The 24,708-nt window shown below is 44.7% G+C and overlaps 1 protein-coding gene across 4 annotated transcripts in view; it reads right to left on the bottom strand.

Moving 5' to 3' along the window:
* LOC308376632 (transcription factor 7-like 1-B) overlaps positions 1-23,306 on the bottom strand; it is a 47,749-nt gene extending 24,443 nt beyond the window's left edge. For 2 of the 4 annotated variants that reach the window (XM_080853040.1, XM_080853039.1), the window contains exons 1-3: positions 22,394-23,306; positions 22,194-22,263; positions 21,967-22,091 (exon numbers count right to left, since the gene is read on the bottom strand). In XM_080853040.1, the coding sequence (XP_080709166.1) occupies positions 21,967-22,091; positions 22,194-22,263; positions 22,394-22,579 (381 nt within the window). In that variant the 5' untranslated portion in view covers positions 22,580-23,306. Of the gene's footprint in view, positions 1-21,966; positions 22,092-22,193; positions 22,267-22,393 lie in introns of all 4 variants that reach the window. The other 2 variants (XM_080853038.1, XM_080853037.1) reach the window with 1 other exon arrangement.
* Between the last annotated feature and the right edge of the window lie 1,402 nt (positions 23,307-24,708).

Here is a 24,708-nt window from a genome sequence, read left to right on the forward strand (position 1 = left end):
ATATAATTTCACTAGTCGCACAAAAGTAACGAAATCCATAAAACAGGTTAACACCTAGACCTATAGGAGAACACCCACACACACACACACACACACACACACAACCCAGGAGATAATGTCAATCACCCCTGAAAGCATGTACCCTATCCCTCCTCTTTGTTTTCTTACCCCACCCCCACCAGGCTTTGTGAAATAGAAAAGGGCCACACTGCTTGCAGCAGGTTTAGGTGCTAATGACCCCCCCCCCCCTTAAAGAGTAGCCTCAGATAATGGACCCGTCAGTCAGCCTCTACATGCCCTAGCCTTTGTTCGAGTAAATCACCTGCTTATGCGAGCCATTGGCACCTCGTGTTGATCTATGCAAGACACACACAGACATAGGCCGTTCGACAGCCAGCACACAATGGGGGAATGAGAAAGTCTCCACCTAGTTTGAATTGGGTGCCATTGTTTGTGTGTATTGTGGGGCAATTAAGACAATTAAAGGACACAATTCTTAAGCAAACGACAGACTACCCCAAAGTGCTAATTTGATTTGAATTGGCAGGGGAAAGGCAATCTGTGTTTTTACTGAGTCAGGGGACTGCATTCCTGTAAAACAGCCATAGGCTACAGAATCATGCAATGCATTGAGTCTAGAGTATGAAAGAAAATGGCAAACCAGTTCTGCTGCAAGCTGCACACCACTCTGTGTCATGTCTCTCTTTTAGCAATCACAGGCTAATCCAGCTATGCTCCCAGCAGTCAAAGCAGTCACACCTTAGCATGCCTAGTCAAGACGCAGGTATGTTTGTTTTGGATGGTCAAACTGTTTACACCAATGCTTGACTAAAACCCAAATTAGGTTTTCTTTGCCTTTAGTACCCAGGCATAGGAAAAGGCTCCTCTATGATGGGAAGCAGAGATCCCCCCCAAGAGTAGTTGTGGATACAATCGTCTCTTCGAGCAGATGATGTATATGTTTGTCGAAATATAAAAATACCAGGTTTCTAAAACAAACATTTCACCTCCTTACAAAATATGTCATAAGCGAGGGAGGGTTGTATCTCTTTTCCATGTGAACTCGACACACAGGTGTCAACAGCGAAAACAGAAGCACATTTTCATGCTGTTGATTCTTCAGTGTGTGCCAAAAGACATTTTTGGTCAAAAGAGCATCATGATACAATTCTGGACACAACCCCATGACCCATCTATTGAACAATCCAACTGTCTTGTTCTGTGTCAAGGAGCAATGCAGTCTCGAGGAAACACAAGTTACTCATCCTAAACGACGGGTCGTTTTCAATAGCACAACGCAACAGGTTATGTCACCCGATCGCCAAACTGTTTGCCTTCGTAAGCTTAGTGAAAAATGCCCCCTGCCTTTAAAACAACAACCTCTCGACAGACCTGTGGTCCCACCCACCACGTTTGACATGGGGGGGGGGGGGGGTTAAACGCAGCCCGTCTCGACTCCTGGGCTAACCCAGGCTAGCATACAGCTAATAGACACCAGATTTCCGAGTGTCCCTTGGTGTTCGGGGGGAAGTGAAGTTAAGAGACTCTGACAGGGCTACTCCCTCCGCTCCCCAGGCCTCCATTGTGTGTTGCTCGGCCGTCTTGCTTGCTCATTCAGGGCCTGACAGAAGAAAAAAAAAACGGTCAAAGGTCACCTCTTCCAGAGTGCAACCGTTTCTATGCCAACACGGCCTATTAAGGCCAAGCAGCATAGGCCTCTTAACATGCTCTTGTACACAAAAGAACTATTAGCGTAAAGAGGGACTGTGAGGCAGAGAGAGATTGAGGGAGAGCGGGAGAAAAAACAGGGAAAACGAAATAAGGAAAAAAAAAAAAAGTAGGATTGTGTGATTTAGCTACAGAGGAGAACTGAGAGGGTTTCAAGACCCTCCACGAAATAGATGCACACTTACAGCAACAAATAGTCCAGCTCCAGCATGGAACATTAATTTCACCACGACTGTTAGGGTCCACTTTAGCAGATGTGTAGACATGAATTGGAGACCTTTCCCAGCAAAGCACAGTCAGAAGGCAACAAGCTCGCAGAGACACTAAAACCCCCTCAGTGTAGCCAAAAACCTCACAATCAGTGAGACAAACACTTACACACAGACCCACACTCCAAGTCCTTTAAGAATAAGAAAAGGAGATAATAAACTCAAAAAACAGGGAGACCATTAACTCAACAGGGCCTGTATTCGCAAAGCATTTGTTCGCTTTCCTCAACTCCCAAACAAGTTGGAAGCGGCAGTTTCTAACATTCAATGTTTCAATGTGTTGGAGTGCAAACTAGCTCCTGTCTACCTAACTTTTATCATACGTTTTGAAAAAGGTGCAAAGAAAGGCTGTCTGTGGGTAGCATATTCCATTACAGTTTCATTTGTAGCTGGTCATATTCATTTATTTATCTATTGATTGTTGGATGAACTGCATGCCTACTCACTGACACTGATCTGTCACTCATCAGCCATTAACCACTCATTGAAAGCAATTTGCTACATAAGCCATGGTAACAAGGTCTTGCTCTTAGGAGTTCTCGCTTTTCCTTAGTAAAAGTTGGTCTTAACATTTTCAATAGGTTTTCAGAGAAAACATTTAATGAGAAGCCTTCAGTACATCTTAGGAGTACTCTTGTTGGTCAAATGCTTTGTCAATACGGGCCCTTGAAATACTAGTGAGCAATGCAATGAACTTTAACTATGAAACGATCGCAATCACAGGCTCAGCCTAACATCAGTGCCAAGACATTTAGTCGAGTAGTCCATATTGTTCACACAGAATTGCTAACTTCTTTAAGAGAAGGCTCTCTTCTCTCTATGCAGCTTTCATATCACAGGTGACCTTGAGCTTGCTTTATTCCCCAAAGGCACACACATACGACTCGAGTGCCGCACGCTGATGCTTTCCTTTGGTTCCCAATTCCTTTCCGTTTCTTTCAGCCGAAAGAGCACGGCAGTCCAAACAATTCATATTTTCATCAATAGACGCCAATTTAACGCAAGCCAATAGGGAGTTCATCTCTTTATGCTGTGTTCACTAAAAACTCGGCTGATTTTATAAGTGACGCCTTGACTACGTTTCCTCCGTAAAGAAGCAGTGTTTCAGTACAATAAAGTCAATCACATTCACTGAAAATTGATTGAATTTGATATCAGCCAGCATTAGTATGGAGATGAATGGATCTTTACAGGCTTGCTGCAAGCAGTTGATGTACAATGGTCCAAATCTCGGCTTTTCTCCTTGATATATTTTAAGTGGCATCAATAAAACTACAATATGCCTTCTAAAAACGTGTCTATAATCAGTGGAAAGTGTTTTTAAACATGTTCAGTACAGGACCATCAGCTGACTGGTTTAGGCTCAACTCAGCCCTTAAATGGCTACCTTTTCGGAACCCACTGCTGTTTACCTACCGGCCCGCGGATGGAGTTGAGGATGCAATCATCTACCTGCCCACTCTCACCTGGACAAAGCTGGCCGCACTGTGAGGATCATGTTCTTTGTAGTACCTTTTACACAATCCAGCCTTAACTGCCCAACAGAAGCTCTAAAAAAAAATACAGGTAGACACCTCCAAACCTCCTGGTTTATTGACTACCTGACAGAGAGAGAGAGCACAGTTTGTGTGATTGAGGGGTGTGTGTGACTGAGTTAGCAGCACAGGAGCATCGCAGGGGACTGTCCTCTCACCTCTCCCTCTCTCCCTGTATACATCAGACTTCCAATACAACTCTGAGTCCCGTCATCTGCAGACATTTTTAGATTACTTTGCAGTTGTGGGGTGCCAGTGGTGGACAGCGGACTCAGTACAGGGAACTGGTGGACCACTATATGGCATGGAGTGGGAGCAACCACCTCCTCTTAAATGTGGCCTAGATGAAGGAGATGGTTATGGATTTTGGGAGGACCAGGACTATCCTGAGAGAAGAGGTTTATCTGGGTGGTCTCCTTGACAACAGTGCAAATGTACAATGACTGTCTACAGGAAGGGACAGAGAAGACCCTACTTATTGAGGAAGCTTAGGTCCGCCAATATGGGCAGCAAGATGTTGCCTTTACCAGGCTGTTGTATCATGTTCAATTTTCTTTGCTGCCATCTGTTGGGATAGCAGCATCAGGGCCAGTGACCCCTAAGAAACTGAACAAGCTCATAAAGAAGGCTAGCTCTGTGCTAGGGAATGTTCCGGAGCCTCTGTAGCTGGTTGTTGAGAGAGGGATGTTGCACAAACTGCTCAACGTACTGGACGACTTAAATGGTCAGACAGCAGAGTGTTTTCAGTTGGAGGCTCCTTCAATGCTGTAATAATAACTGCTACAGGACGTTATTCCTGCCCACTGCAATGGCAAATATAATGACTCTACCTCTATGCCGGGAGAGGAAGCTTATCCTCAGAGTAGCAATGCACATTCTTCATTGTATTTGCCCAGTTATTCTATTTATTGTATCTAGTAGTATAGTAGTACATAGTATATAAAGTTTATAGTTTGTATTTTATGTCATTTATGCCAGTCAATCAATCTATCAGTCTATCTATGGATTAACCCAACTATGGTAGAAGAGTAGACAGACTAGGGGTCAAATAGAATGTAAAATCATTTAAAAAATAATAAAAACATGAGAAAGTGATGACTCGCTTTTCACATGGAGTGAGGTGAAGGTGGCCACGTGGTTTGAGTCCATTAAAAACATTTTTTTTTCCAGTTTTACATTTTCAGTTTTTTCCCCCCATCGCCTGTGGTGTCTGGTTACATGTCAAACTGGCCTCTCTGGCCGCGAGCCGTTCAGCTCAGATTTAATGCTTTCACATTAACCCATACCACACACTTCTCCCCACATACAGCCCAAGTCTCTGTTACACACACACACACACACACACACACACACACAAGTATCAACGGTAGACTCACTTGCACACACATTTAACTAAAGAAAAGCAGGAGTCAAGATTCTCATCCCAGGCAAAAGTGCTCAAACTGGAAAACAACTGAACCCCTTATTTATGGCAAGCACAGTCTAACCATATGTGGCCACAGTAGGCACCCTTAAAATGTGATGTGTGATTTGACTGGGCTCAACTGGTTATGAGGTTACCCCCGTCGAAAAGGCAGCCAGCATTGCCCCCCTACTACATACCTCAGCATAGTAATCACTTGTAAACTTGGGCACCAACATAAAAAATAAACCTTTCCCCCCTTTCCCTGAAAAAAGAGAAAATAAATATTTGCCTCTGAGTAAATTTGATCTCGAAGTACTGAGTGGCTGCCAGCTTTTCAATAGGAGCCTTTTCTGAGCAAGGGCACACACACACCGCTTTTTTTCTCCTCTGCCTTTTTAGACCTCTCTACAAAGCAGCTGACAGAGGCAGAAGGGCAGGAGGCATCTTTTTCAAGGCAAAGAGGAAAGGAGAGAAAGAGAGAGAGAGGAAGAGGGAAAGAGACAAAAAAGAGAGAGAAGGAGAGAGAGGGGGGGGGTGAGTGAGAGAGGGGTGGAAGAAGAGAGCTGTGGGTGGGTACAGGGGTAAAAAGGAAGAGGAAAAAAGGGCTAAATTAAACACATTTGTTTCTGCTTGCACATACCACAAGTCTTAAGAAAACAGAGGGCTGATTGTGTTCACTCTGCAGCCCCCACTGACAGAGCCCACCCCGCTACCCCACCTCCTGCTCCTCTCCACTCCTCCAATGAATGTGTGCGTGCACACACACACACAGGTTCCAATGCTGCGTCAATCACGCACACACACTTAAGTATGCTCACACACTCAAAAACTCACACACAAACTTCCACCCACTGTACTACTCTGTCTGTGTGTGCATGTGAGGATGGGAGCAGATGAGCTCACACACACACACACACACACACACACACACTAATTTCCCCATTCTCCCTCCCGGAGACCCTCACTCAGACCCCAACCCCCCCAAAACTCCCCATGCTCCTGGAGCTCCAACTGCCCCTCCCCCAGTACAGCTGCCCACAGATGCCTCCTGTGTGTGAGCGCTAGTAGCTCACGCAGAATACGAGAGAGAGAGAGAGAGAGAGAGAGAGAGAGAGAGAGAGAGAGAGAGAGAGAGAGAGAGAGCACTCTTGCCTCTGGCCATCGCCCGCCTCCTGTCAATTTTACTACTTGACATCGCTCAACTAGTTCACTCTCACCCACACACACGGCTCCTGAATTATCCAAGGACACTTACACGTGTATTTTGCAGATACTTTTATCCCGTACAACACAGGGAAGGTGTACATTCTATGAGCATTCTATGACCCACACACAGTAAACACTAACACACACACACACACACACACACACACACACACACACACACACACACACACACACTCGTCGGCATGAAAACACATTCAAACATGGATGTCTCAGAGACTTAAAGGGCAGCAAAACACTCACATGTTTATACATGTAAACGCGCATACATGCAAAAGCTGCGCACACATACACACACACACAGATGCACACACAGAGACACACACACCAACAAAAGTTCAACAGGTTTGCGTCGACCATTTTAGGTGTGACATTCAAGTGACCGAACAACACGCCAAAGAAAAGAAAAGAAGAAGAGAAATAGGAAAAAGAAAAACAGCTCCACAGGTTTGGTGTCAATCAGGGCTTCAATAGAACAAACTTGATGACTTGTTCAGCGCGAGGCAGACTGAGTCAAGGACACGCCAGCCACCCACACGCTCCCAGAAAAATCTCCTCACATGCGCAGTCCTGAATTCCTCTAGCGCTTTCAGTGTTGCTTACACACATACACACTCACTGAATGTCACTCAAGTCTTTCTCAAAAGGACTGCACTAAAACGCACACACACACACACACAAACAAAAGTAGAAGGGAAAAAGAGAGAAAGAAAGAAAGAAATAAAGAAGAGAGAGAGAGAAAAGAGAGAGAGAGAAAAGAGAGAGAGAGAGAACAAACTATTTCCCCTCAGCACTTAAACCAACTGTAGCGCTGTGGTGCTGCACACAACCCCCCCCCAAACCCCACCTCTTTTTGGAGAAAGGGTCTTTAGGGAGCAGACTGAGCAGGACGAGCTGGAGGTCAGGAGGTCATCTCTCGCTTTCAGGTTCACTGAGAAGCAGGCCGAGAGCAAAACAATAGAGCATCTTCAGCCTCCCATAAAGATGCATTAGGGCCACTCTGCAGTGGAAGCCCGCTATGTGTGCGATGCTTTTCACACATCGAGAGAGAGAGATAGAGTGAGATAGAGTGAGAGAGAGAGAGAGAAAGACAAAGACAGACAGAGATAGAGTGAGAGGGAGATAGTAAGACAGAGACAGAGACAGATTGAAATATAGAGAGGAAAGGAGAGGAGGTCAGGAACGAATTGGAGGAGTGCCTCTGGTCGAGTTATGAAGCTAATGTTTTCCCAGTTGGACAGGAAGTGCTGGGTTTCATTCATTTATTTGCTTGTGTTGACCTGGACAGGGCTTCCCCTAATAAAAACTGATAGGTTAGACCACCCTAGGGGGGTGGAGCAGGAGTGGTGTCATTTTCTCCCCAGCGCTTTAGATTTCTGCCATTGTGAACGGCAGAGAGAAAGTAGGCCTGTATTAAGGACTTATTTCATTAACTGTTCATAGTATCGTCAAAAGGGACATAAACCCTTGGTTGATACAATTTGTTTATCAACATTTTCATATGGAACTTCCTAGATTACACACCATACATCATTATAAATTGGAATTATTTCTGTCAAATTACTGATTACTGTTTTATGTACACCTAAGTCTGTAAATGCATGCAGGTACAGAGTAATCTGATGGAAGAACAGTGAGTCCAGGTTCAAGATGGCTGCCACTACCGTTTACAGGTATGCCTATGTAATGTACTTCTCACCCATATGGAAGACCACCAGAGATCACATTGGGAAGTTTATTTGAGATGACACAACCACTTACACTGCACTTTCAGCGTGGAGAAAGTGATGTACTAGTGGTTGGCCAAAGGGTTCCATTACTTATTACATCATTAGGCCTATGTGCAATAAATGTGGGAGTACCATCAACACTATGCAAAATCCAGACCAAACCTGTCTTCAGTGGGGGAGAAAACTAAACATAATTGGATGTTTAGTCTAACATACTCTTATATAGGCATTACATTACACTTCACTTGTACTAAAGATTTTTAAAATAGCAACTGCTTATTTAGTGACTAGTGACTAGACTAGTGTAGACATTGAATCCATGCAAACTGCATAATTCCAGCATGTCTTTGTTGGGGGCCGACTGAGTGAGGATAACGAGGGCGTCACTGTTACTCATGCATCGTAAACTAGCATGGGTATTACCTCACCTGGACAGCAGCCTGACTGGCCTATAAAACCGCCCGGCGATGGCCCATTACCTCATCCGCGAGTAAAGAAGAATTTTAAGGTGATCGCGATGAGGAGGCTTCAGACCTGATCCAAAAACACTGGAGAGTATTCCTGGAGACTAAACCCCACCCCCCACGGAAGGCCCCTTATCAATCAGGGCTTAGATCGTGGAGGAATTCTGAGGGCAGTATTTTACTTCTGCAACAGGAGTCCCGATCGACTAGATCGGATAAAAGCACAGCTAGAGCAAAGACTCCTTAAAAAAACGCTATCAGAGCTCAACCCGGTTTCTTTCTTTCTTTTTTTTTTTTTTTAATCACTACGAAAGCCACAGAAAGAAAACCACCATACCTTCAAGTCAGTAAATTCCACACTAATACCCAAATCTCTCCCTCCACCCATCAACAACACACTCTTTCCAACTCTTAACTGCTCTCGCCTGCAAACAATTACAGATGGCCCAGGCACCGCGTATGTGTCAGAAAGTGAGAGAGAGAGAGAGAGAGAGAGAAAGAGAATGAGTGTGTGTGCTGAAGTAGAAGAAGGGGGGGGGAGGGAGAGAGAAGCTTGGTGCACAATTACAGGAGGGATTTATGGTCTGAGAAACAATTTATAAATCACAGCGCCTGAGCTAATACGATCCAGATTGCTCCGCATGCAGCTGCAATTTTGAGGCTGCGTGAAACGGCATAATAAACTTGACTTCAGGACATCTGGGAGGGGGAAGAGAGTGGGTGGGGGGTACAGTTTTTTTTTAACGGGGGGGTGGCAGACTGGAGTGAGTGAGAAAGAGAGAGACAGAGAGAGAGAGAGAGAGAGAGAGGGAGGGAGAGAGAGAGAGAAAGAGAGAGAGAGAGAGAGAGAGAGGGAAAGAAAAAGTAGAACTGAGAGGGTGGGGTTCTGGCAAACACCCTCGTGGTGCTTTAAGAGACAATACCACGTTAAGTGACTCCGAGCTACTCTGTCAAGGCTGGAAGTTCACATTGACGAAAAAAAAAAGAAAAAAAGAAAAAAGAACCCGGGGCCACATTTTCATCATGCCCCAGAGTGGAGGTCGTAAGTTCCCAATGTCAAAAAGAATGACACGTTTCACCATAAATCCAAAGCAGATAAGACTTTTAAATGACAGCCTATGCTGATGCTATGATATAATGGCAGGCGTTTGACTCAGGCAATTCAGCACACAGAGACGACAAAAGCTTAGCCTCTTGCCTGCTCTCCACGCAGACACATACTTCCAAAAATAACATTATATGTTCGTATAACTGAAAGGGGAAAATAACTTTTTCATGCCATTTCACAGAGATTTGGAACCTGTCATACCCCACTTCCATGCAATGAATTAATAGAGTGAGTGAGCAACACCCTCCCCCTTCCACCTCAGTTAACGACAAGCTTTAGGGATCCCACTCAGCCCACTGGCCCTGAACCCTGACCTCTGACCCCTCACTCCAGGGAGTAAACAAAGCTCTGAATGGTGTTTAGGGAAGGAAAAAAAAAGAAAAATATCAGGACGTTATCAGGCTGAGTGTGTCTGGATTGGCTTGAAACGAACCATTAGCTCCAGTGGAGGGGTTTCAAACATTGGTTGGCCTTTTAATTGCTCAGGATCTGGTGTGAGAGAGAGAGAAAGAGAGAGAAAGAGAGAGAGAGAGAGAGAGAAAGATAGAGCGTCGCAAGCGCTGAACAAATATATCACCAATCCAGCGACTTATTTGAGGTCAAAGTCTTATGTCATTTAATCGCATTTATTGGCCAACACCTCTGTATTAGCTAAAGGAACTGAGGAAAGGGGGGGGGGGGGGAGGGGAATAACAGCAAATGAGTTACTTCATCTGTCTGACAACCATCACCACTCTGATTAGCCACCCAGAGAGAAAGAGAGAGACAGTGAAAGAGCAAATGAGATGGGGGACAGATAGAGCGCGCTGCATTTCCTGAAAGACGCAGCTAATGCATGTTTAACAAGAGCGTTTACTAAGCCACTGCTAATATGAATAAAAATGTTGAGGCCCGAGAGTCAATGGAGACCTTCTTGACCGAGCACCAACAACAAGCCCAGCAGGCACAGTCTTAACGCACTCTACACAGCCTTCCTTCTTTCTGTTAAATATTGATATTTTTTTTAAATGCGCATGACCACAAACAATCTATAAAAAAATTATAAAAAATTCAAACACGGTTTGAACTACACCAAGAAATATTGCAGAGGCACCTATATCTTAGAGGGCACAAAAGAGGCAAATGTTTATCTCTAATGGCGACTCAACTTTACGAAGGAAAGACAAAGAAAAGACGACATGGGGGGGGGGGGGGGGGGGGCAGTATTTAAATCAGCCGAGGGCACCCAGTCCTCCAGTGGCTCAGCTGTGCGACTCTAAGCCGTTGCCCCGGCTTCTTTGTGTCCTGCCTTTCAGGCCCGTCTGAGGCACTGAAAGACCCTATTCATCGGGCCCCGCTCTTCCCCCTGCCAACGCACCCATACAGCCTCGCCGGACTCGGCCCTTCGTGGCTTTAGAGCCTCACAACCCCCAAACCCCCCACAACCACCCCCCACCACCACCACCACCACCAACCAACCAACCACCCCTCTATCCCTTTTCACACAAGAAGCAGGCCTGCCCCCCAGCATGCCTGCCTGCCTGCCTGCACGCTCACTCGCGGAGGGGGCCACACAAAAAAAGCCCGCGAGGCCAGCTCTGCAGCAGGCTTCATTAGGGGGGCGGGCGGGCGCCCCACACACCCTGCAAGCCCCTGCTTCCCCCAAACTCCCCCTTCACAAAAAAAAGTCCCTCTCTCAGTCCTCTTTTGGGTCTATTCTGGCTGGATTTTTTTTTTCTGGTTCCCAAACGTGCATGAGGGATTATTCTAATTTGAAGACACAGGGGTGTGGAATTGGCTGGCATTGCGTCCAAGTGTGCCTGGACATTATTGAATCCACCCGATCACCGAGATCCTACGTGGAGAATATAATGCGGGATAAAAACAGGTTTACACTAGAGCAGGATAAATGTAAAAATGTATTTTTTTTTTTAATATGTTTTTTTAAATACATTTTCTTTAAAATAAAATATATAGAAAAGTCTAGATAAAAAATACAGTTCTTTATATATTATTTATGTGTATTGAAATAAGGTTGATCAGTGCAAAATACAATAAACAGGGGTTGTGCTGTAACCCTCTATTACGGTGAGTGTGCACTGATGGGTGAGCCATCACCGGTCCTGACACCGGTTTAAAAAAACACCTCTATCAACTGATTCACACACTTCACACAAATTTGTCTGTTTGTTCAAATGTTCAGAAGATCCATACTGTGTCAATAATGATGTTCATCATCACATGTTTTAAAGAAGGGAAGCAGATGCATCTTGAGACTGGGGTTTCCTTATCCCACTAACACAGGCACGCTCCCTTCAGTAACCTAGAAAACAATCAGCCCCTACATCTAGCATTAGCTCATCAAAACCGGAGGCAGGTGAAGATAAAGCTGCCATATATCGGAGATGACTTGCGTCTGTGCTTTGGAACCGTAATTAAATCTGATGCTCGGGTAGAACATTGTGACTTGCTAACGAGGCGAATTGGTTTAGCGCTGTGAGGTTACGCAGAGGTTGATTTAAGGTAGGCTGCCTGGGGTGAAGCGGACTTCGGGAGCTAGCACACACTGAAGCTAATCTGCTGAACAACGCGCTTAGCATGACAACAACGCCCTTAGTTGTGCGAGGTCCACACTGAGGCCTCTTTGTGTTTTGCAAGATCTCCATCTCCCAACAACCTCTACATGACTCTGGATTACAAATAAACTTGGGATTATGAATTGAGGGATATTTAGGATGCCTCAGCTTCCATTAGGGGGCTTATTTGCTTATATGCGTCCATTACTTTTAGTGATCACTATTACAGCTAACCCTCTCTGTTAGACACTTACACAATCAACAAGGGGAAAAAATAAACTGTTGAGGAGAGAGACTCACTCTTGAGCCATTAGGGTGACAATCAATGAGATACTGGTGTGTATAGAGAGAAATGAGAGCCCTCACACAGCGGCAGCATCAGGGTCGCGGCCTGCCGTCAAACACAAAGACTTTAGCTATGAATGCAGATTCTGAGAAGCCAAAAGAGAAAAGAAGTTGTCTTAAAAAATAAATAGATAAATAAATAAAAGCAGTGAGCATGCTTGTGTGTATGTGCGTTTATGTGTATGTGCGCTTATGTGTATGTGTGTGTGTGTGTGTGTGTGTGTGTGTGTGTGTGTGTGTGTGTGTGTGTGTGTGTGACGCGACATGCAGAGCCTTGGCCGGGAGGTTCACACTGATCTCTTACAGACCCTGGCTGCTCTTACGATACTTTGCCATGGGGATTGGTTTTGCTGAGTGAGGTTTGGACTGATTTACTACTTCCAACAAGGAGAACAGCTGTTCCTCACTCGTGTCAACCCCGCTCCATTTCGATGCAGGGTGTAAAAAAGGAAAAAGAGAGATGAGCTATTCTACGTTCCGTCAAGGTTTGGAGAAACTTATCTTTTAAGGAAAACCTTTGGCTGCAGTGCTTCTAAGGGGGGGAAGACCAAAAAAAAAAAATGAGCAGCCAATAATTATCATAACTTTATCTCAGCTGAGAGCCCTATCCTGTTGCTAATGGTGAGCGCTGCCGGGGCACATGTTTTTTTAGCCCCTTTGTGACCCTTAAGAGCGAGACGATTCAGTAAATATCTGCGCGCCAAGGAATCTTGATCTGTGGGATCTGATAGCGTCCTGCAGCTCTTTTGCTCGAGCTGTAATGAGGGCTAGAGTATTCCCGTACCCAGAAGAGGAGCTACTCTGGGGCAAAAGGGGGATGGGGGGGGGGTTGCTGGCTGAGGGGAGTTAAGAGGTCTGATAAGACAGTGGAAGCCAGAGACCCCAGGCCTGGATGGGAGCCCTTAGCTGGGATATTGCGCAAAGGCGAAACAACAGGCCCTATCTCAAGCCCAGGCAGAGCTCCCACCCGACGAGAAAACCGCCACTCCATCTCCGTCTCCAACTACACCCCCCCCTCTCCCTCCCTCCCTCCCTCCCTCCCTCAAACCTCACCCCTTCTACTCTCACCCTCCACTCACTCTCTCTTTTCATTTCTCTCCTTCCCTCTCAGCTTCTCTCCCTCTCCCTCACTTATTCTCTCCGCTGCACAGTTTTAACTGAAACCATCTGTTTGGAATACCAGACTGATGAAACCCTGTTTGGGAGAGGTTTTTTTTTTTTTTTTTTCACATCTCTCCCCCTGCACAATCAGGTTTTATTAGCATGGAGCGAAACACTTAGTATATGGTTTTAGGAGAGCTGATGGTTCTTAATGTGAAATAAACCCCGAGTCTGGCCACGTGAAGGCCACACATGAGCTGAGGGGAACAGAGGGGCTCAGTTGCAGGAGGAGGAGGCGGGGGGGGGCTCTACCTCTGGACCCTCCTCCTCCACCCCACCCCCCAATCCTCACCTCACTCATCAATCAGCTGGCAGCCTTATCATCCAGGGTTGAGATCTATTACCCAGGTCATAGCGTCAGCCGGTGCTACCTCCACCCCTAAAATGGGAGGGGGTGGGGCTGGGGGGCCTTACACAGAGGTAGCAACATGGATTCAGGATAGCACTGGGCATGATTGGCATTCGCATGACATATGAGAAGTCCTACACACACACACACACACACACACACCCTCAACTCAACATACACACACGTGTGCGCACACACAACCTCCACTCAACTCATTTTCTCTCACATGACAAGCTCTTTATTTTTGACATGTTGGCTGGCTGACTGGCTGGTTGGCAGGCAGGCAGCTGCATTGTCTTGCCCGGAGGGGCTGGAAGAGCCAGTCTGCATTGTTTGGCCACCACGGTCCTCTTGAGAGGCACATTCCACATAACGTGCCGCTAACGCGAGGCTTAACCCTCACCTCCACACACACACACACACACACACACACACACACACACACACACACACCGGACAACTCAAGCCAAACGTCCGCATTACAACAGGCTTAGCTCATCCAACCAATTGCCCAGTGACAGCCATGCTCTGCCCATCTGTCACTCTCCAGAGGCCTGTGGAGTTGTCGGGGAGATATGCCCAGTAGAACAGGTTTGATATACGCTAGGTCAAGCTCAAAGCAAGATGAGCAAGCACTTCATACCTGTACTTCAACTTTTTCTTTTCTACGACTGCTCTACTTTCTAAATCGCCTTGCCAAGGTTGACTGACTTGTTTTCGGTCACGACTGACAAAGAATGGTCCTCCTTCACCAAAAATTCTGAATTCTTTAATGCTCCTTAGAAAAGCGGTTATAAATGTAGACAATAGGGAAGTTTAATATGTAAACAGAAAGCATTCGTGCATTTCAACGCTGGTGGTTACCTGTTTGATGGTAATGGACAATATCACTATGGACTGTGTCATTTGACATCAATAGCTTTCTTACTCTTATATATCTTACCACTCAACAACTACCTCTTTCAAGAAGTCCTGTTGACATCTACCATAGGTTGCAACTAACAAACTTAAGACAACCCCAGCAGCAAATTAACCTGATACTGCATGCTCTGGCTCCATCCAGCCAGGCTTGCCCTATCTGTTTACTCAAGTTTTCTAAATAATGTTTGTCAGTGTTTAAAGGAGTTTATTTGCAGAGCTAACAGTGATTTCAGCAGGCTCCTCCTCGCAGTGCATACATGGAGCTCAGGAGAGGGAAGTCAGGCGAAAGGGGACACAAAACTAAACTCTGCTCTTGCCGCAATAAAACATTCACAACACAAGACGACTCCGATATCATCGCTTCGAAAAAATGTTGGTATTAAAACAAGATTATTTACAACCCTGCTAATTTTAACTTGAACCAATGGCGCCAAACATCAGCTAGAGCAGCCACTCAGAGGAGGAAGACTCTTTCAACATTAGCCATGTGTACTCTCTTATATCTCGGGCAGAAGACAAATAATCATTTCGACTGCACAAGTGATCACTAATGAGCTCATCTTCGTCTATTTGTGCGTATTAATAACAACCATCTCGTAATAAAACACAAGACGGTAAAAGGTTTGGGCAAACACATCAAGAGCGAGAGACGCTTGTACCGAATCAATGTCAGGATCAGGCAGCGCCAATAAACTGATGGGGGGAAAAAATAACATTAATGCAGAAATTCAGAAGAGAACTTCAAAGGGTTTTCATTGATGTCACAGAATGTACGAGGTCGGTGGTGGGGAGTTTGCTGAGAGATAGTGTGTGGGTGTGCGTGTGTGTGTGTGTGTGTGTGTTACCCATTCCTCAAAGGGTGCTACGGATGTTCTGGATGGGCCATACTCTTGAAGAACCAGAGAGTGCTATAAACAGAATATCTAACGGCAGAGGGGAAAGAGGGAGGGTGAGAGAGAGAGAGAGAGAGAGAAAGAGGCATGGTGGGCAAACGAAGGATGGCAGGAGATGGATGCCAACTCCTGCTCCCCACAGAGAAAAAAGGAGAGGATAGAAAGTGAAAGAGTGAATGAGAGCAAGACAGAGAGACAGAGAGAGAGAAAAAGAGAGAGAGAGAGAAAGAGAGAGGGGCATGGTTATGTTTCACACTCGAAAAACCCAATCAGTCCTAAAGGATTCCAGTCCTCAAAACACCCTAACCTTCTGTCTATCATTGAGTGTTTAATTTCCAGTCTCCTAATTCATTGTACTGTCGCATCTACTCAACAATCCCATAGCACAGGGACCCTGAGCTTTACAAACCAGTTGTTCTCAAGGACAGAATTCCCTTCTGTCTCATCAACTGGTCTTATATGAGACACACATTAAATGCACTAGTTAACCGAAGAAAAAGTCTGCTACTGAAAACTCCTTTGAGTAGGTCATGGCTCCCAGAAAGAGCATTCTGACTTCTTTTACTGAACCTCTCTACAGTCAAGTGGCTCTGTTAGACATTCACGTTTTTTTTTTTAAATCACCAATACTTAAAATTAGATAAATAAAGTTACATGTGTCGTTTACACAGGCCTTTAATTAGAAATTACACCAAGTCTCTGATTTACTTAAAACAGTGTATAACGCAAACATACACATGCCCATGAACCTATATACACAAATAGCACAGAGTTTTTGCCAAAATGAAAAAGAAGGACAATGTGGCCTCTGTGGAGAAGCAGCCATCCAGTTCCCTCCCCTCTCCACCCCTAACTCACACCTCAGCACCGGTGCACTACCGCTGGGGTGGGGAACAGGGAGCAAGGCCTGTCACTGGGGCAGCTTTGCCAGAAAAAAAAGGTTCACTTACGCATGGAGAGATTCTTTTATATTGCACGACAATACCACTGTTGACTTAAGTCAGTCTCCTAATTTTTGAAATACCAAAACGTGCAGCAGGGCGACTTCAGGCAGAGGAGGAAGAGGTGTGCCGGGCGAGTTCAGGCATCGTGGCAGTGCATTCAGCCCCGGGATCTCTCCGACGATGACTGACAGCCCAACAGGCAAGACTAAACAGTTTAGTATGCGCTTCCACCAAGGTGCATTTGTGCGTCTGTGAAAGGCCTCAAACACAGACACACACACACAGATACACAGGCACACAGACACACACACACACACACTGCTGCAGCTCTTCTGGTAGTGAGTGGGGATTTAGCCCTGCACTACTGGGCCTGTTGTTCACATAGGGGCTCTTTCAATAAGTCAACATGTTGACTGAAATGCGGTGAAGATTGTTTAAACTATCGCCCTTCTGTCAAGCGCTCTAGCAGAGCCCGCCGTGCCAAGGGGGAAAAAAATAAAACAGCCCCCTGAAATAAACATAGGATCTTTAAATTGTAGCCGTACAGTATACTGCATAGACATACCGGCGACTGGACGTGTTTTCCAGAGGGGGAAATCAGACTACATGGCTGTGAGCTCGTCCACAAGACTCATGCATAGATACGACTTCCAGACCTACTTTGGTTATCGGAAAAGCACCAATAGCCATGTGTGCTACCGCAGACAGAGGCATGGCAACTCTATAGTTAGCATGGATGTGGCTAAATGGGGTTGCTGCCACGGAAACGGTCTGAAAAAGTAGGGCTTCCACAGAGGTTTCCCAGGCATGCTCATGAAAAGTAAATTCTGAGTTTGGAAAATGAATTCAATTCTAGAACATGTCCAACGCAAAACTTAAAAAAAAATCTGTCATAAACACCCATCAGACAGCAATACACCGCTAACCGAAAACATTAACGTTCAATTACACAAATGACCTCCAAAAAGACAATATCCTTGCAAAATTGCAAAATGACACTGTAATGAAATGCTGACGCTTTCATTCCTTCACTTTAGTGACAAGATAGACGGTCTGGTGAAAAGAAAAAAAAATTATCTTCACAAAAGCCAAGACGTGAGACAGAGAGCGAGCGAGAGAGAAAAGTTTCTCCTCAAGTCCCAGTGGATTACTGAGGAATTCAGCTGTGAGCAGGCTCTAAATCAATTATGGCAAATCTGTGTGTTCGTCTCCTTTTCTCCTCTCCTTGTCCTCTTGTTTTATGGAATCTGGGCTGTGCAAAGGCCCATAAACATCTTCCATAGGCAACCCCGGCCTGGGGCCCGTTCCTGGAGTGCCGCTCCATCACAGCGTCCACAGAGTGAGGCAGCATGTCCAGCAATGCACACACCGAAAGCTGCCACCTCAATGGTAGCTCTTCAAAAAGCAGTCGGCCAAATGTATTATAAAAATATAACCACTTGGGAGACTGCTAAAATAAATAATTATGCAAATGCGTGCACTCCGTCAACCAAAGATCAATGTTTATCAAGATCTCACTGAGTTGGCAAATAGGACAGAAGAGCTGCGTGTACAACACTGCGTGGGAAAGGGTAACGTAAACAAATCCACAGACAATTACAGGCAGCTTTGAGTTACATTTTCAACATCAGGGCTCCAGGCGTCATCTGAAATATGTACTCGCTTCCACCAACAAGCAGAGAGGCTCCTCAAAAAACAACGGCAGAGTCAACAACAAAACAACGGCTTACAAGGGTTACCAGTCATAAAGACTCACACAAAGGCCATCAGTCATTCCGACTCATGCAGTCAAAAGTACAGCCCTAAAACTACGCTTAACCTCTCAAGTTTGGTCTGTTCTGGGCTACTGCAGGACAGAGATAGGGAGAGACATTGGAAAGCAATGTGGGATATATTTTTTTTTTTTCAGCTTGGCCATGTTTACATTCCTTATTCCGATCTCACAGGTATGCCAGGCCCTGCCTCCACACAGCATTTTCAACGCTTTTCCTTCTTCCCTCGTACAGGTTGGCATTTTGGGGAAAATATCAGTGTGTGTTGGTAAACATTGAATCCAAATGTTTTATTTATGCAACCTTGCTATTGTTCACCGAGGAGGACATGGTTTGTTATATTTTCCTGTCTTCCCACCCCACACACACACACACACACACACACACACACACACACACACACAAACACAAACACACACACAAACACAAACACACACACACACTCACTCTCTCTCTCTCTCTCTCTTTAGCACTCTGGTTGGCTTCAGAATGGGAGGAACTCAATAACAGTTTTCTCTGTATAACTAAACCCATACTAGAGGTTTCACACATCAGTGGATTTATTCACAAACCCAGACCATCCAATAATCTGCTGAACCAAATTCGACCTCTCTCGTGCATATAGCAGGTCTGCATGAATAGGCCACTGTAGGAGCTTAACTTCATGTTGTACAACTTATTCAAACTCCTCAGAAAAAAAATCTCTGAAAAATGTTCAGCAGAAAACAGTACAGCAAAACGGATTCTTGGTTTACACAAGTGCGAAGTGGCTGCATACTTCAACTGCTTGTTTCAAAACACGCCAATTGTTTCTTCTTTTTTTCCCCTTTTAAACAGATAATTGAAATTCAGAGCAGCTCCTTCATGTCCGCCTGATTTTGTTTTCCAAACTTTGCGTGATGAATCTGACGGCTTAAGTCTCCACTGTCACAGTGGCAGCTTAAGATAACTGAATGAATATTCAAACTATGCCAGTCAGTCATTGTCTAACCATGCTTTCAAGCATAGAGGCTGCTGACTGACAGAATAAGCTCATCTGCCTCAAAGACTCTTATCTGGCCTTGGCCCTTTGGTTAACATCCGCACCCACCACACTCAGAAAGGCTATGGAGGATGAAATGTCTTCAGCGTAAGTCTCTCTCTCGCTCACTCTCCCTCTCTTTCTCTCCTTCTCCCTCCCTCTGTCCCGCCCTTTCTGTTTGCACGGGTTCTTCAACATAAACCCAAATAAAAGCAAAACTCTGTGCCCCATCCTTGTTTTCAAGGGGTCATGCACTCTGATGCACTCTGGGATTACCATAGGTTTCAAAACAATGTTGCTTCTTCTGCGAGCTAGGATAATAAATAAGAGATAACTATCGCATTCTTTGTGCACATATATCAATGTGGTGAAAGTTCTAAATCTGGATCGGATTTAAAGCTGCACATTATCATTTTTAACTACAGCGAAAATCCATATGATCTTAATTTAAGAGAAAATCTATATTTTGATTCCAACAAAGCCAAATGCTTTCATCAGCACACTCCCATATAATTTACCACCTTAATATCACCAAAGCTACCTTTACAAATGCTTGCAAACTGATCAATCGGGAAGATAACGACATCAACAAAGATAATTGCCAGCAATGAGAGATGGGGGAAACAGAGACCACCAACTAGTGAATAAACATGAAAAATGAAAAATACCCAAACCCCCAGAACTATAGACAGGGAGGAACGAAGGACTGCGGAAGAGAGAGAGAGAATAGACGCACATGATGCCTGAAGATGTCGGCCCTGTGCAGATAACTCGGGATAGGTTGAGGGGACAAAAGAGGATCTCTCCACTGGTATGCATCCAGTGTATGGAAAGTAGCCATTAAGCTAATGAGTGTCAATGGAGACCTCCAATGAAGCCATCAAGCGCCTGCTCCGAATGACAATAGCCCGCTAACGCCTCTCTAATTGAATGGCAGAGAAAGGAAGGGAGAGTTGATTTCGGATAGCAGAAAAGAGACAGAAAAGCTGGAAAAAAATGGAAAGGGGGTGTGTGGAGGGGAGCTCCTTTTCAAAACGAATGCCTGGCTGGCTCCAATCAAATCACATAATGATTTCGGGGTGAGGAGGGGAATGGAAAGTTAGAAATAAACAATAGCATTACCATTTATTTAGAGCCCACAGCACGCTATTTAGGGGTTCAGGACTTCAACGTTGAGTTTTTGTTTTTATGCCTACAAATATTTAAGACCCAAACTATGTCTAGTTAGTTTAATGCCGTAATACGTGCCAACATGAAATCATGTGGGGATATTTTTCTTGGACAATTTATTTGAAATGATCCGACACCCTAAGGGGCACGCTGACCCTTAGTAGACACAATTACAAAACTATTTACTCAAGTTTGAAAACTACAGGCAACATGTTGACCACTGTGGCTAAAACTAACGTCACCTGGACACTACACACACTTTCATTGGGAGGGCATGAAGGGGCAATTTCTTTCCTTAGCATTTTATATGGTTAAAGCCAACCAACCAGTCACCTAACAAGAAATGAAACAACAATAGCAAAACATTTATGCAATGAGATGAAAAAATAATAACACTCTATTTGAGACTAGTACTCAAAAAGACGAGGTGGAATAATTGACCATGCCAAAACCAGAAACCCAAATTACAACAATAAACAAATTCCAAATAAACTCATGTTTCTTCCTTTTGACACGGGGTGGGACATTAGACGAACAAAGAACGCTTTGCATGGTCTTAGAAATGCTCCAATGTAAGCACACTTTAGTTCTTAAAACTAGCAATGAAGAAATGTAATTTAATTCAGAAATGCAATAGGCCATGATTGGTGCAAATGTATTAAGTGTTTGCATATCCAGACAGAAATGTGCTGCGCACATGAAATAGTTACTTAAATATATTTTTAACAGACGATTATAAAGTCCAGAACGCCAGAGATAGAATAGTTTAGCCCCGATTTTGTTGCTTCATAGTTGACAATCAAGGAAATTGAGTTACAATGTGTATGGCCTACATCAAGCACATGAGAGGCAGAGAAGTCCTGGGATACTGCATGAAGTTAGCTACATTGAACCATACAAACATGACACGCATGCGGTCGGGTAAATAAATAGGAACTACATATCATTAACCGAAGTTAAAGTCTCTTTCAGAATTACTACTGTCACGTTGACGTGACTTTTTTTTTCTTTTTTTGTAACTTCCGTCAGAGGTTCCCTGAAGCTAAACTTTCAGGTTCGTTCCATACCCACGCACTCTTTACGAGTTCCTTTAAGAATAATCTCTGAATAACAAGCCGTGGATAACTATGAAACAACGTCTTATAGTGAAGCAAAACTGTCTTGTGAGAAAAAGAGGAAAATCACATAGAACTTATTGACTTGTTCTTGAAAGGCCACTTGAAAGAAACATGGCGGTCAAACTCATCATCGCTTGTTTCTTTTCAAAGAAATATCTAGATGCATTTTTCAAGCGTTGGTGTAGTGGAGATACATTTGCACAATTGAATTGTACTGTGTGTAGTTTGGGGAGCAGTGGTCCACTACAACTCACCGTTCTCGCGCTGGGAGACAGGGCGCCGTTGGAAAGGTATGGATTGGTAAGGTCTGGGATCATGAGAAATGGGTAACCAGGATAAGGGGTACTCTTAAATAAGCCTCCATCTTGTCTTCTTAAAGCTTTGGGACAAAACACAGAAGGATAGACAAAGGAAGAGGAACTTTTTAAGGATAGCTTCAGGAAAACTGGTGTAAAGTATGAGAGGCAAGAATGATTGTTACCTTCACTAAAGTAATCCCTGGCTCTCTCGTATAGCTCTGAGTCTGTTCTTGGTTGGGGGCGCCTTTCTGCCTGCTGATCGCAAATAAACAAAGTCAACATAAGGAATGGGTATGATCACGGACATAGTACGGTTAACTACTTGTAACAGAGTAACTACTCACTACTAGCCTGTCATGGGCTACCACGCGTGGTCTCTTACCTCCGAGTCCGAAGAACTGCTATTGTTTTCCGACTCGTTTACCAAAGAGGACTTAACGTCATCCAAATCTCTCTCGGCTGACACATTTTCGGATATTTTTTCCTCCTGTTCCCCTTCATCTTTGAAGGAGATCATCTCATCGTTGGCCCCCAGGTCATCCCCACCGCCTCCGTTGAGTTGTGGCATGTTTCTGGTTTCGCTGTGTTCCTCTCACACACAAAAATGAGTTATAATTTAGATAAGCACTGTGCATCAACTTTGTTCAAGCCAAGTGTTATGGTCCTCTTAGATTCTCAGAGCGTGAACTCGACCAAGAAAGGCAGCACCAGTTCCCACGCTTTCAGAACTCCTCGTTGACATGTATAGAAAGCTCCGATTTTTCCATGACTACAGATATCACAGACTCAGCCAGAAATCAGTCCGAATCCTTTCTGGTTAATTTCAGATGTAATATACAGGTGTCGCTTCCCGCTGTCATGCAACAACTTTGCAGACGTATGTTCTTCACGTCCTCGATGTTACTTATTCTCCGTCTGGCAGAGTGTGTCCACGGCACTCCGCCTTGGAAACAAGGGAAAGCAACTTAAGACGGTCCACGCGAACTTCGAAAACGCTACCAAGAACACACTCTAATATCCTCATGAGTGTACCGCTGCAGGCCTCTGGACGTCTGATCACAAATGGATCCTTACTACTGAGTGTATGCGCATGGAATACGCACCGAAAGCCCACAAAGTTGCGTCCACTCTCCACAACAAAAATCGTTTTCGCGTAAAAAAAATTTAAATGAGCTAACTGCAAAATAAGTTCGTACGAAACAACATATTTATATAAGTACTCCGAGTCTAAAAAATCGCGTGGTTTGAGGATAAGTGTCTTTCCTAGTGCGTTAACCGCCGGGGAATGCGCAGGCAGAAAAGCCAGACTCTGTTGGCCGTTTAGAGAGGGAGAAGGCTCCACCAGTTTGTTGAGAATGCAGAGGAGAGGAGGGGTTTGCGCTGAAAAACGACACTCCATTCAGCAGACGGAGACGGGGGCTAAACTTAAAGAAACAGTCTGTCCTTAAGTGATTCTTACAAAACTTATTATCGATTTGAGAGTAGTTGTGAAAAATCAAGGTGACGACATTTTTACGATTTAAATTTTTCCAGCGATTCAGTAATAGTCTATATTACAATGGTAAACAATAAAAACATACCATGTGTATTTTATCCACATTTAATAGGCCAAAAATAAAGCCCAATTGTATGCAAAATAACTTGATCATAATCATGTGTGTGGGGGTGGTGGGCGTTGTAGAGTATGCATCAAAACAAAGCCCTTTTGCTGTTAATACTCAGCATCAGCAATCAGCAATATCTCCTTAAGCACGATAGATCTGTCCAGACAAATGCTACACTCAGGATGCTGTTAGCATTATGATAACAATAAGCCTATTTGATTTTCACGTTGAATTTCTCATGTCATGTAATCAGTATCTTTTACCAAAATGCTGTAAACAACATGCCGTTGTGACATGGAAGTCTGGAAAACTGCTGTACGTCGCTGGACAATTATGGTTTAGAGGCCTAGGACATCACTCCCTCCTTGCAGAGTGTGTTGCACATGGAAATGGAAAACCTAGAGCAGCCTTCCCTTTGTTGCGCATGGTGCAATCTCTGATAGTTTTTTGAACGACAATGATAACTGATAGCTTAGGCATGCAGATAGCTTTGAATAAGTGAAGCATATTTCTTCTGAAGGGGGCTCAAGCTCCCCCCACCCCAAAACAATAAAAATAGGCCTAGCAACGGCCCTGCTTGAGAAGCGATGTAAGTCTGATTCTGAGGAAGAATGTAGTTGTGGTTGCACGGTAGAGTGTGTGGGTTTCTATAAGTGTTTGCAGGCTGCTGTTGGTTTATGGTTATTTGGTGTCTGTGTGTCCAATGCTGTAGTATTTGTCTGAGGTGCTGAGAGTCCCCTTAAGCCATTGGTGAGGGCCCAACGACTCCCTCTTTCTGTCTGTAACTGTGTGATAATAACACACTGAACAATAGATCTAATTACACACCCCAGTGTTAATTGTATGTTGCCAGCGCCCTGGAACTGCTTCGGAGTCACACCGCCATGGATGTTAGGTTGTTTAGCTAGAGCCTTTGCCGGACTTGGTGACGAAATCACTTCTGAATGTATTTGTATGTGTGTGTGTCCATGCGTGCCTGTGCGTGTGTGTGTCTCTGTGGAGCTTTAGCTGAACTGGGTGACGAAATCCCTTCTCAATGAGGTGTGATCCCTGGCCCTCCCACTGAGACAAAGCCGGAGGGCTCACACACACA

This window comes from Sprattus sprattus, assembly GCF_963457725.1.
Source record: "Sprattus sprattus genome assembly, chromosome: 15".
Classification (NCBI taxonomy): Eukaryota; Metazoa; Chordata; class Actinopteri; order Clupeiformes; family Clupeidae; genus Sprattus; species Sprattus sprattus.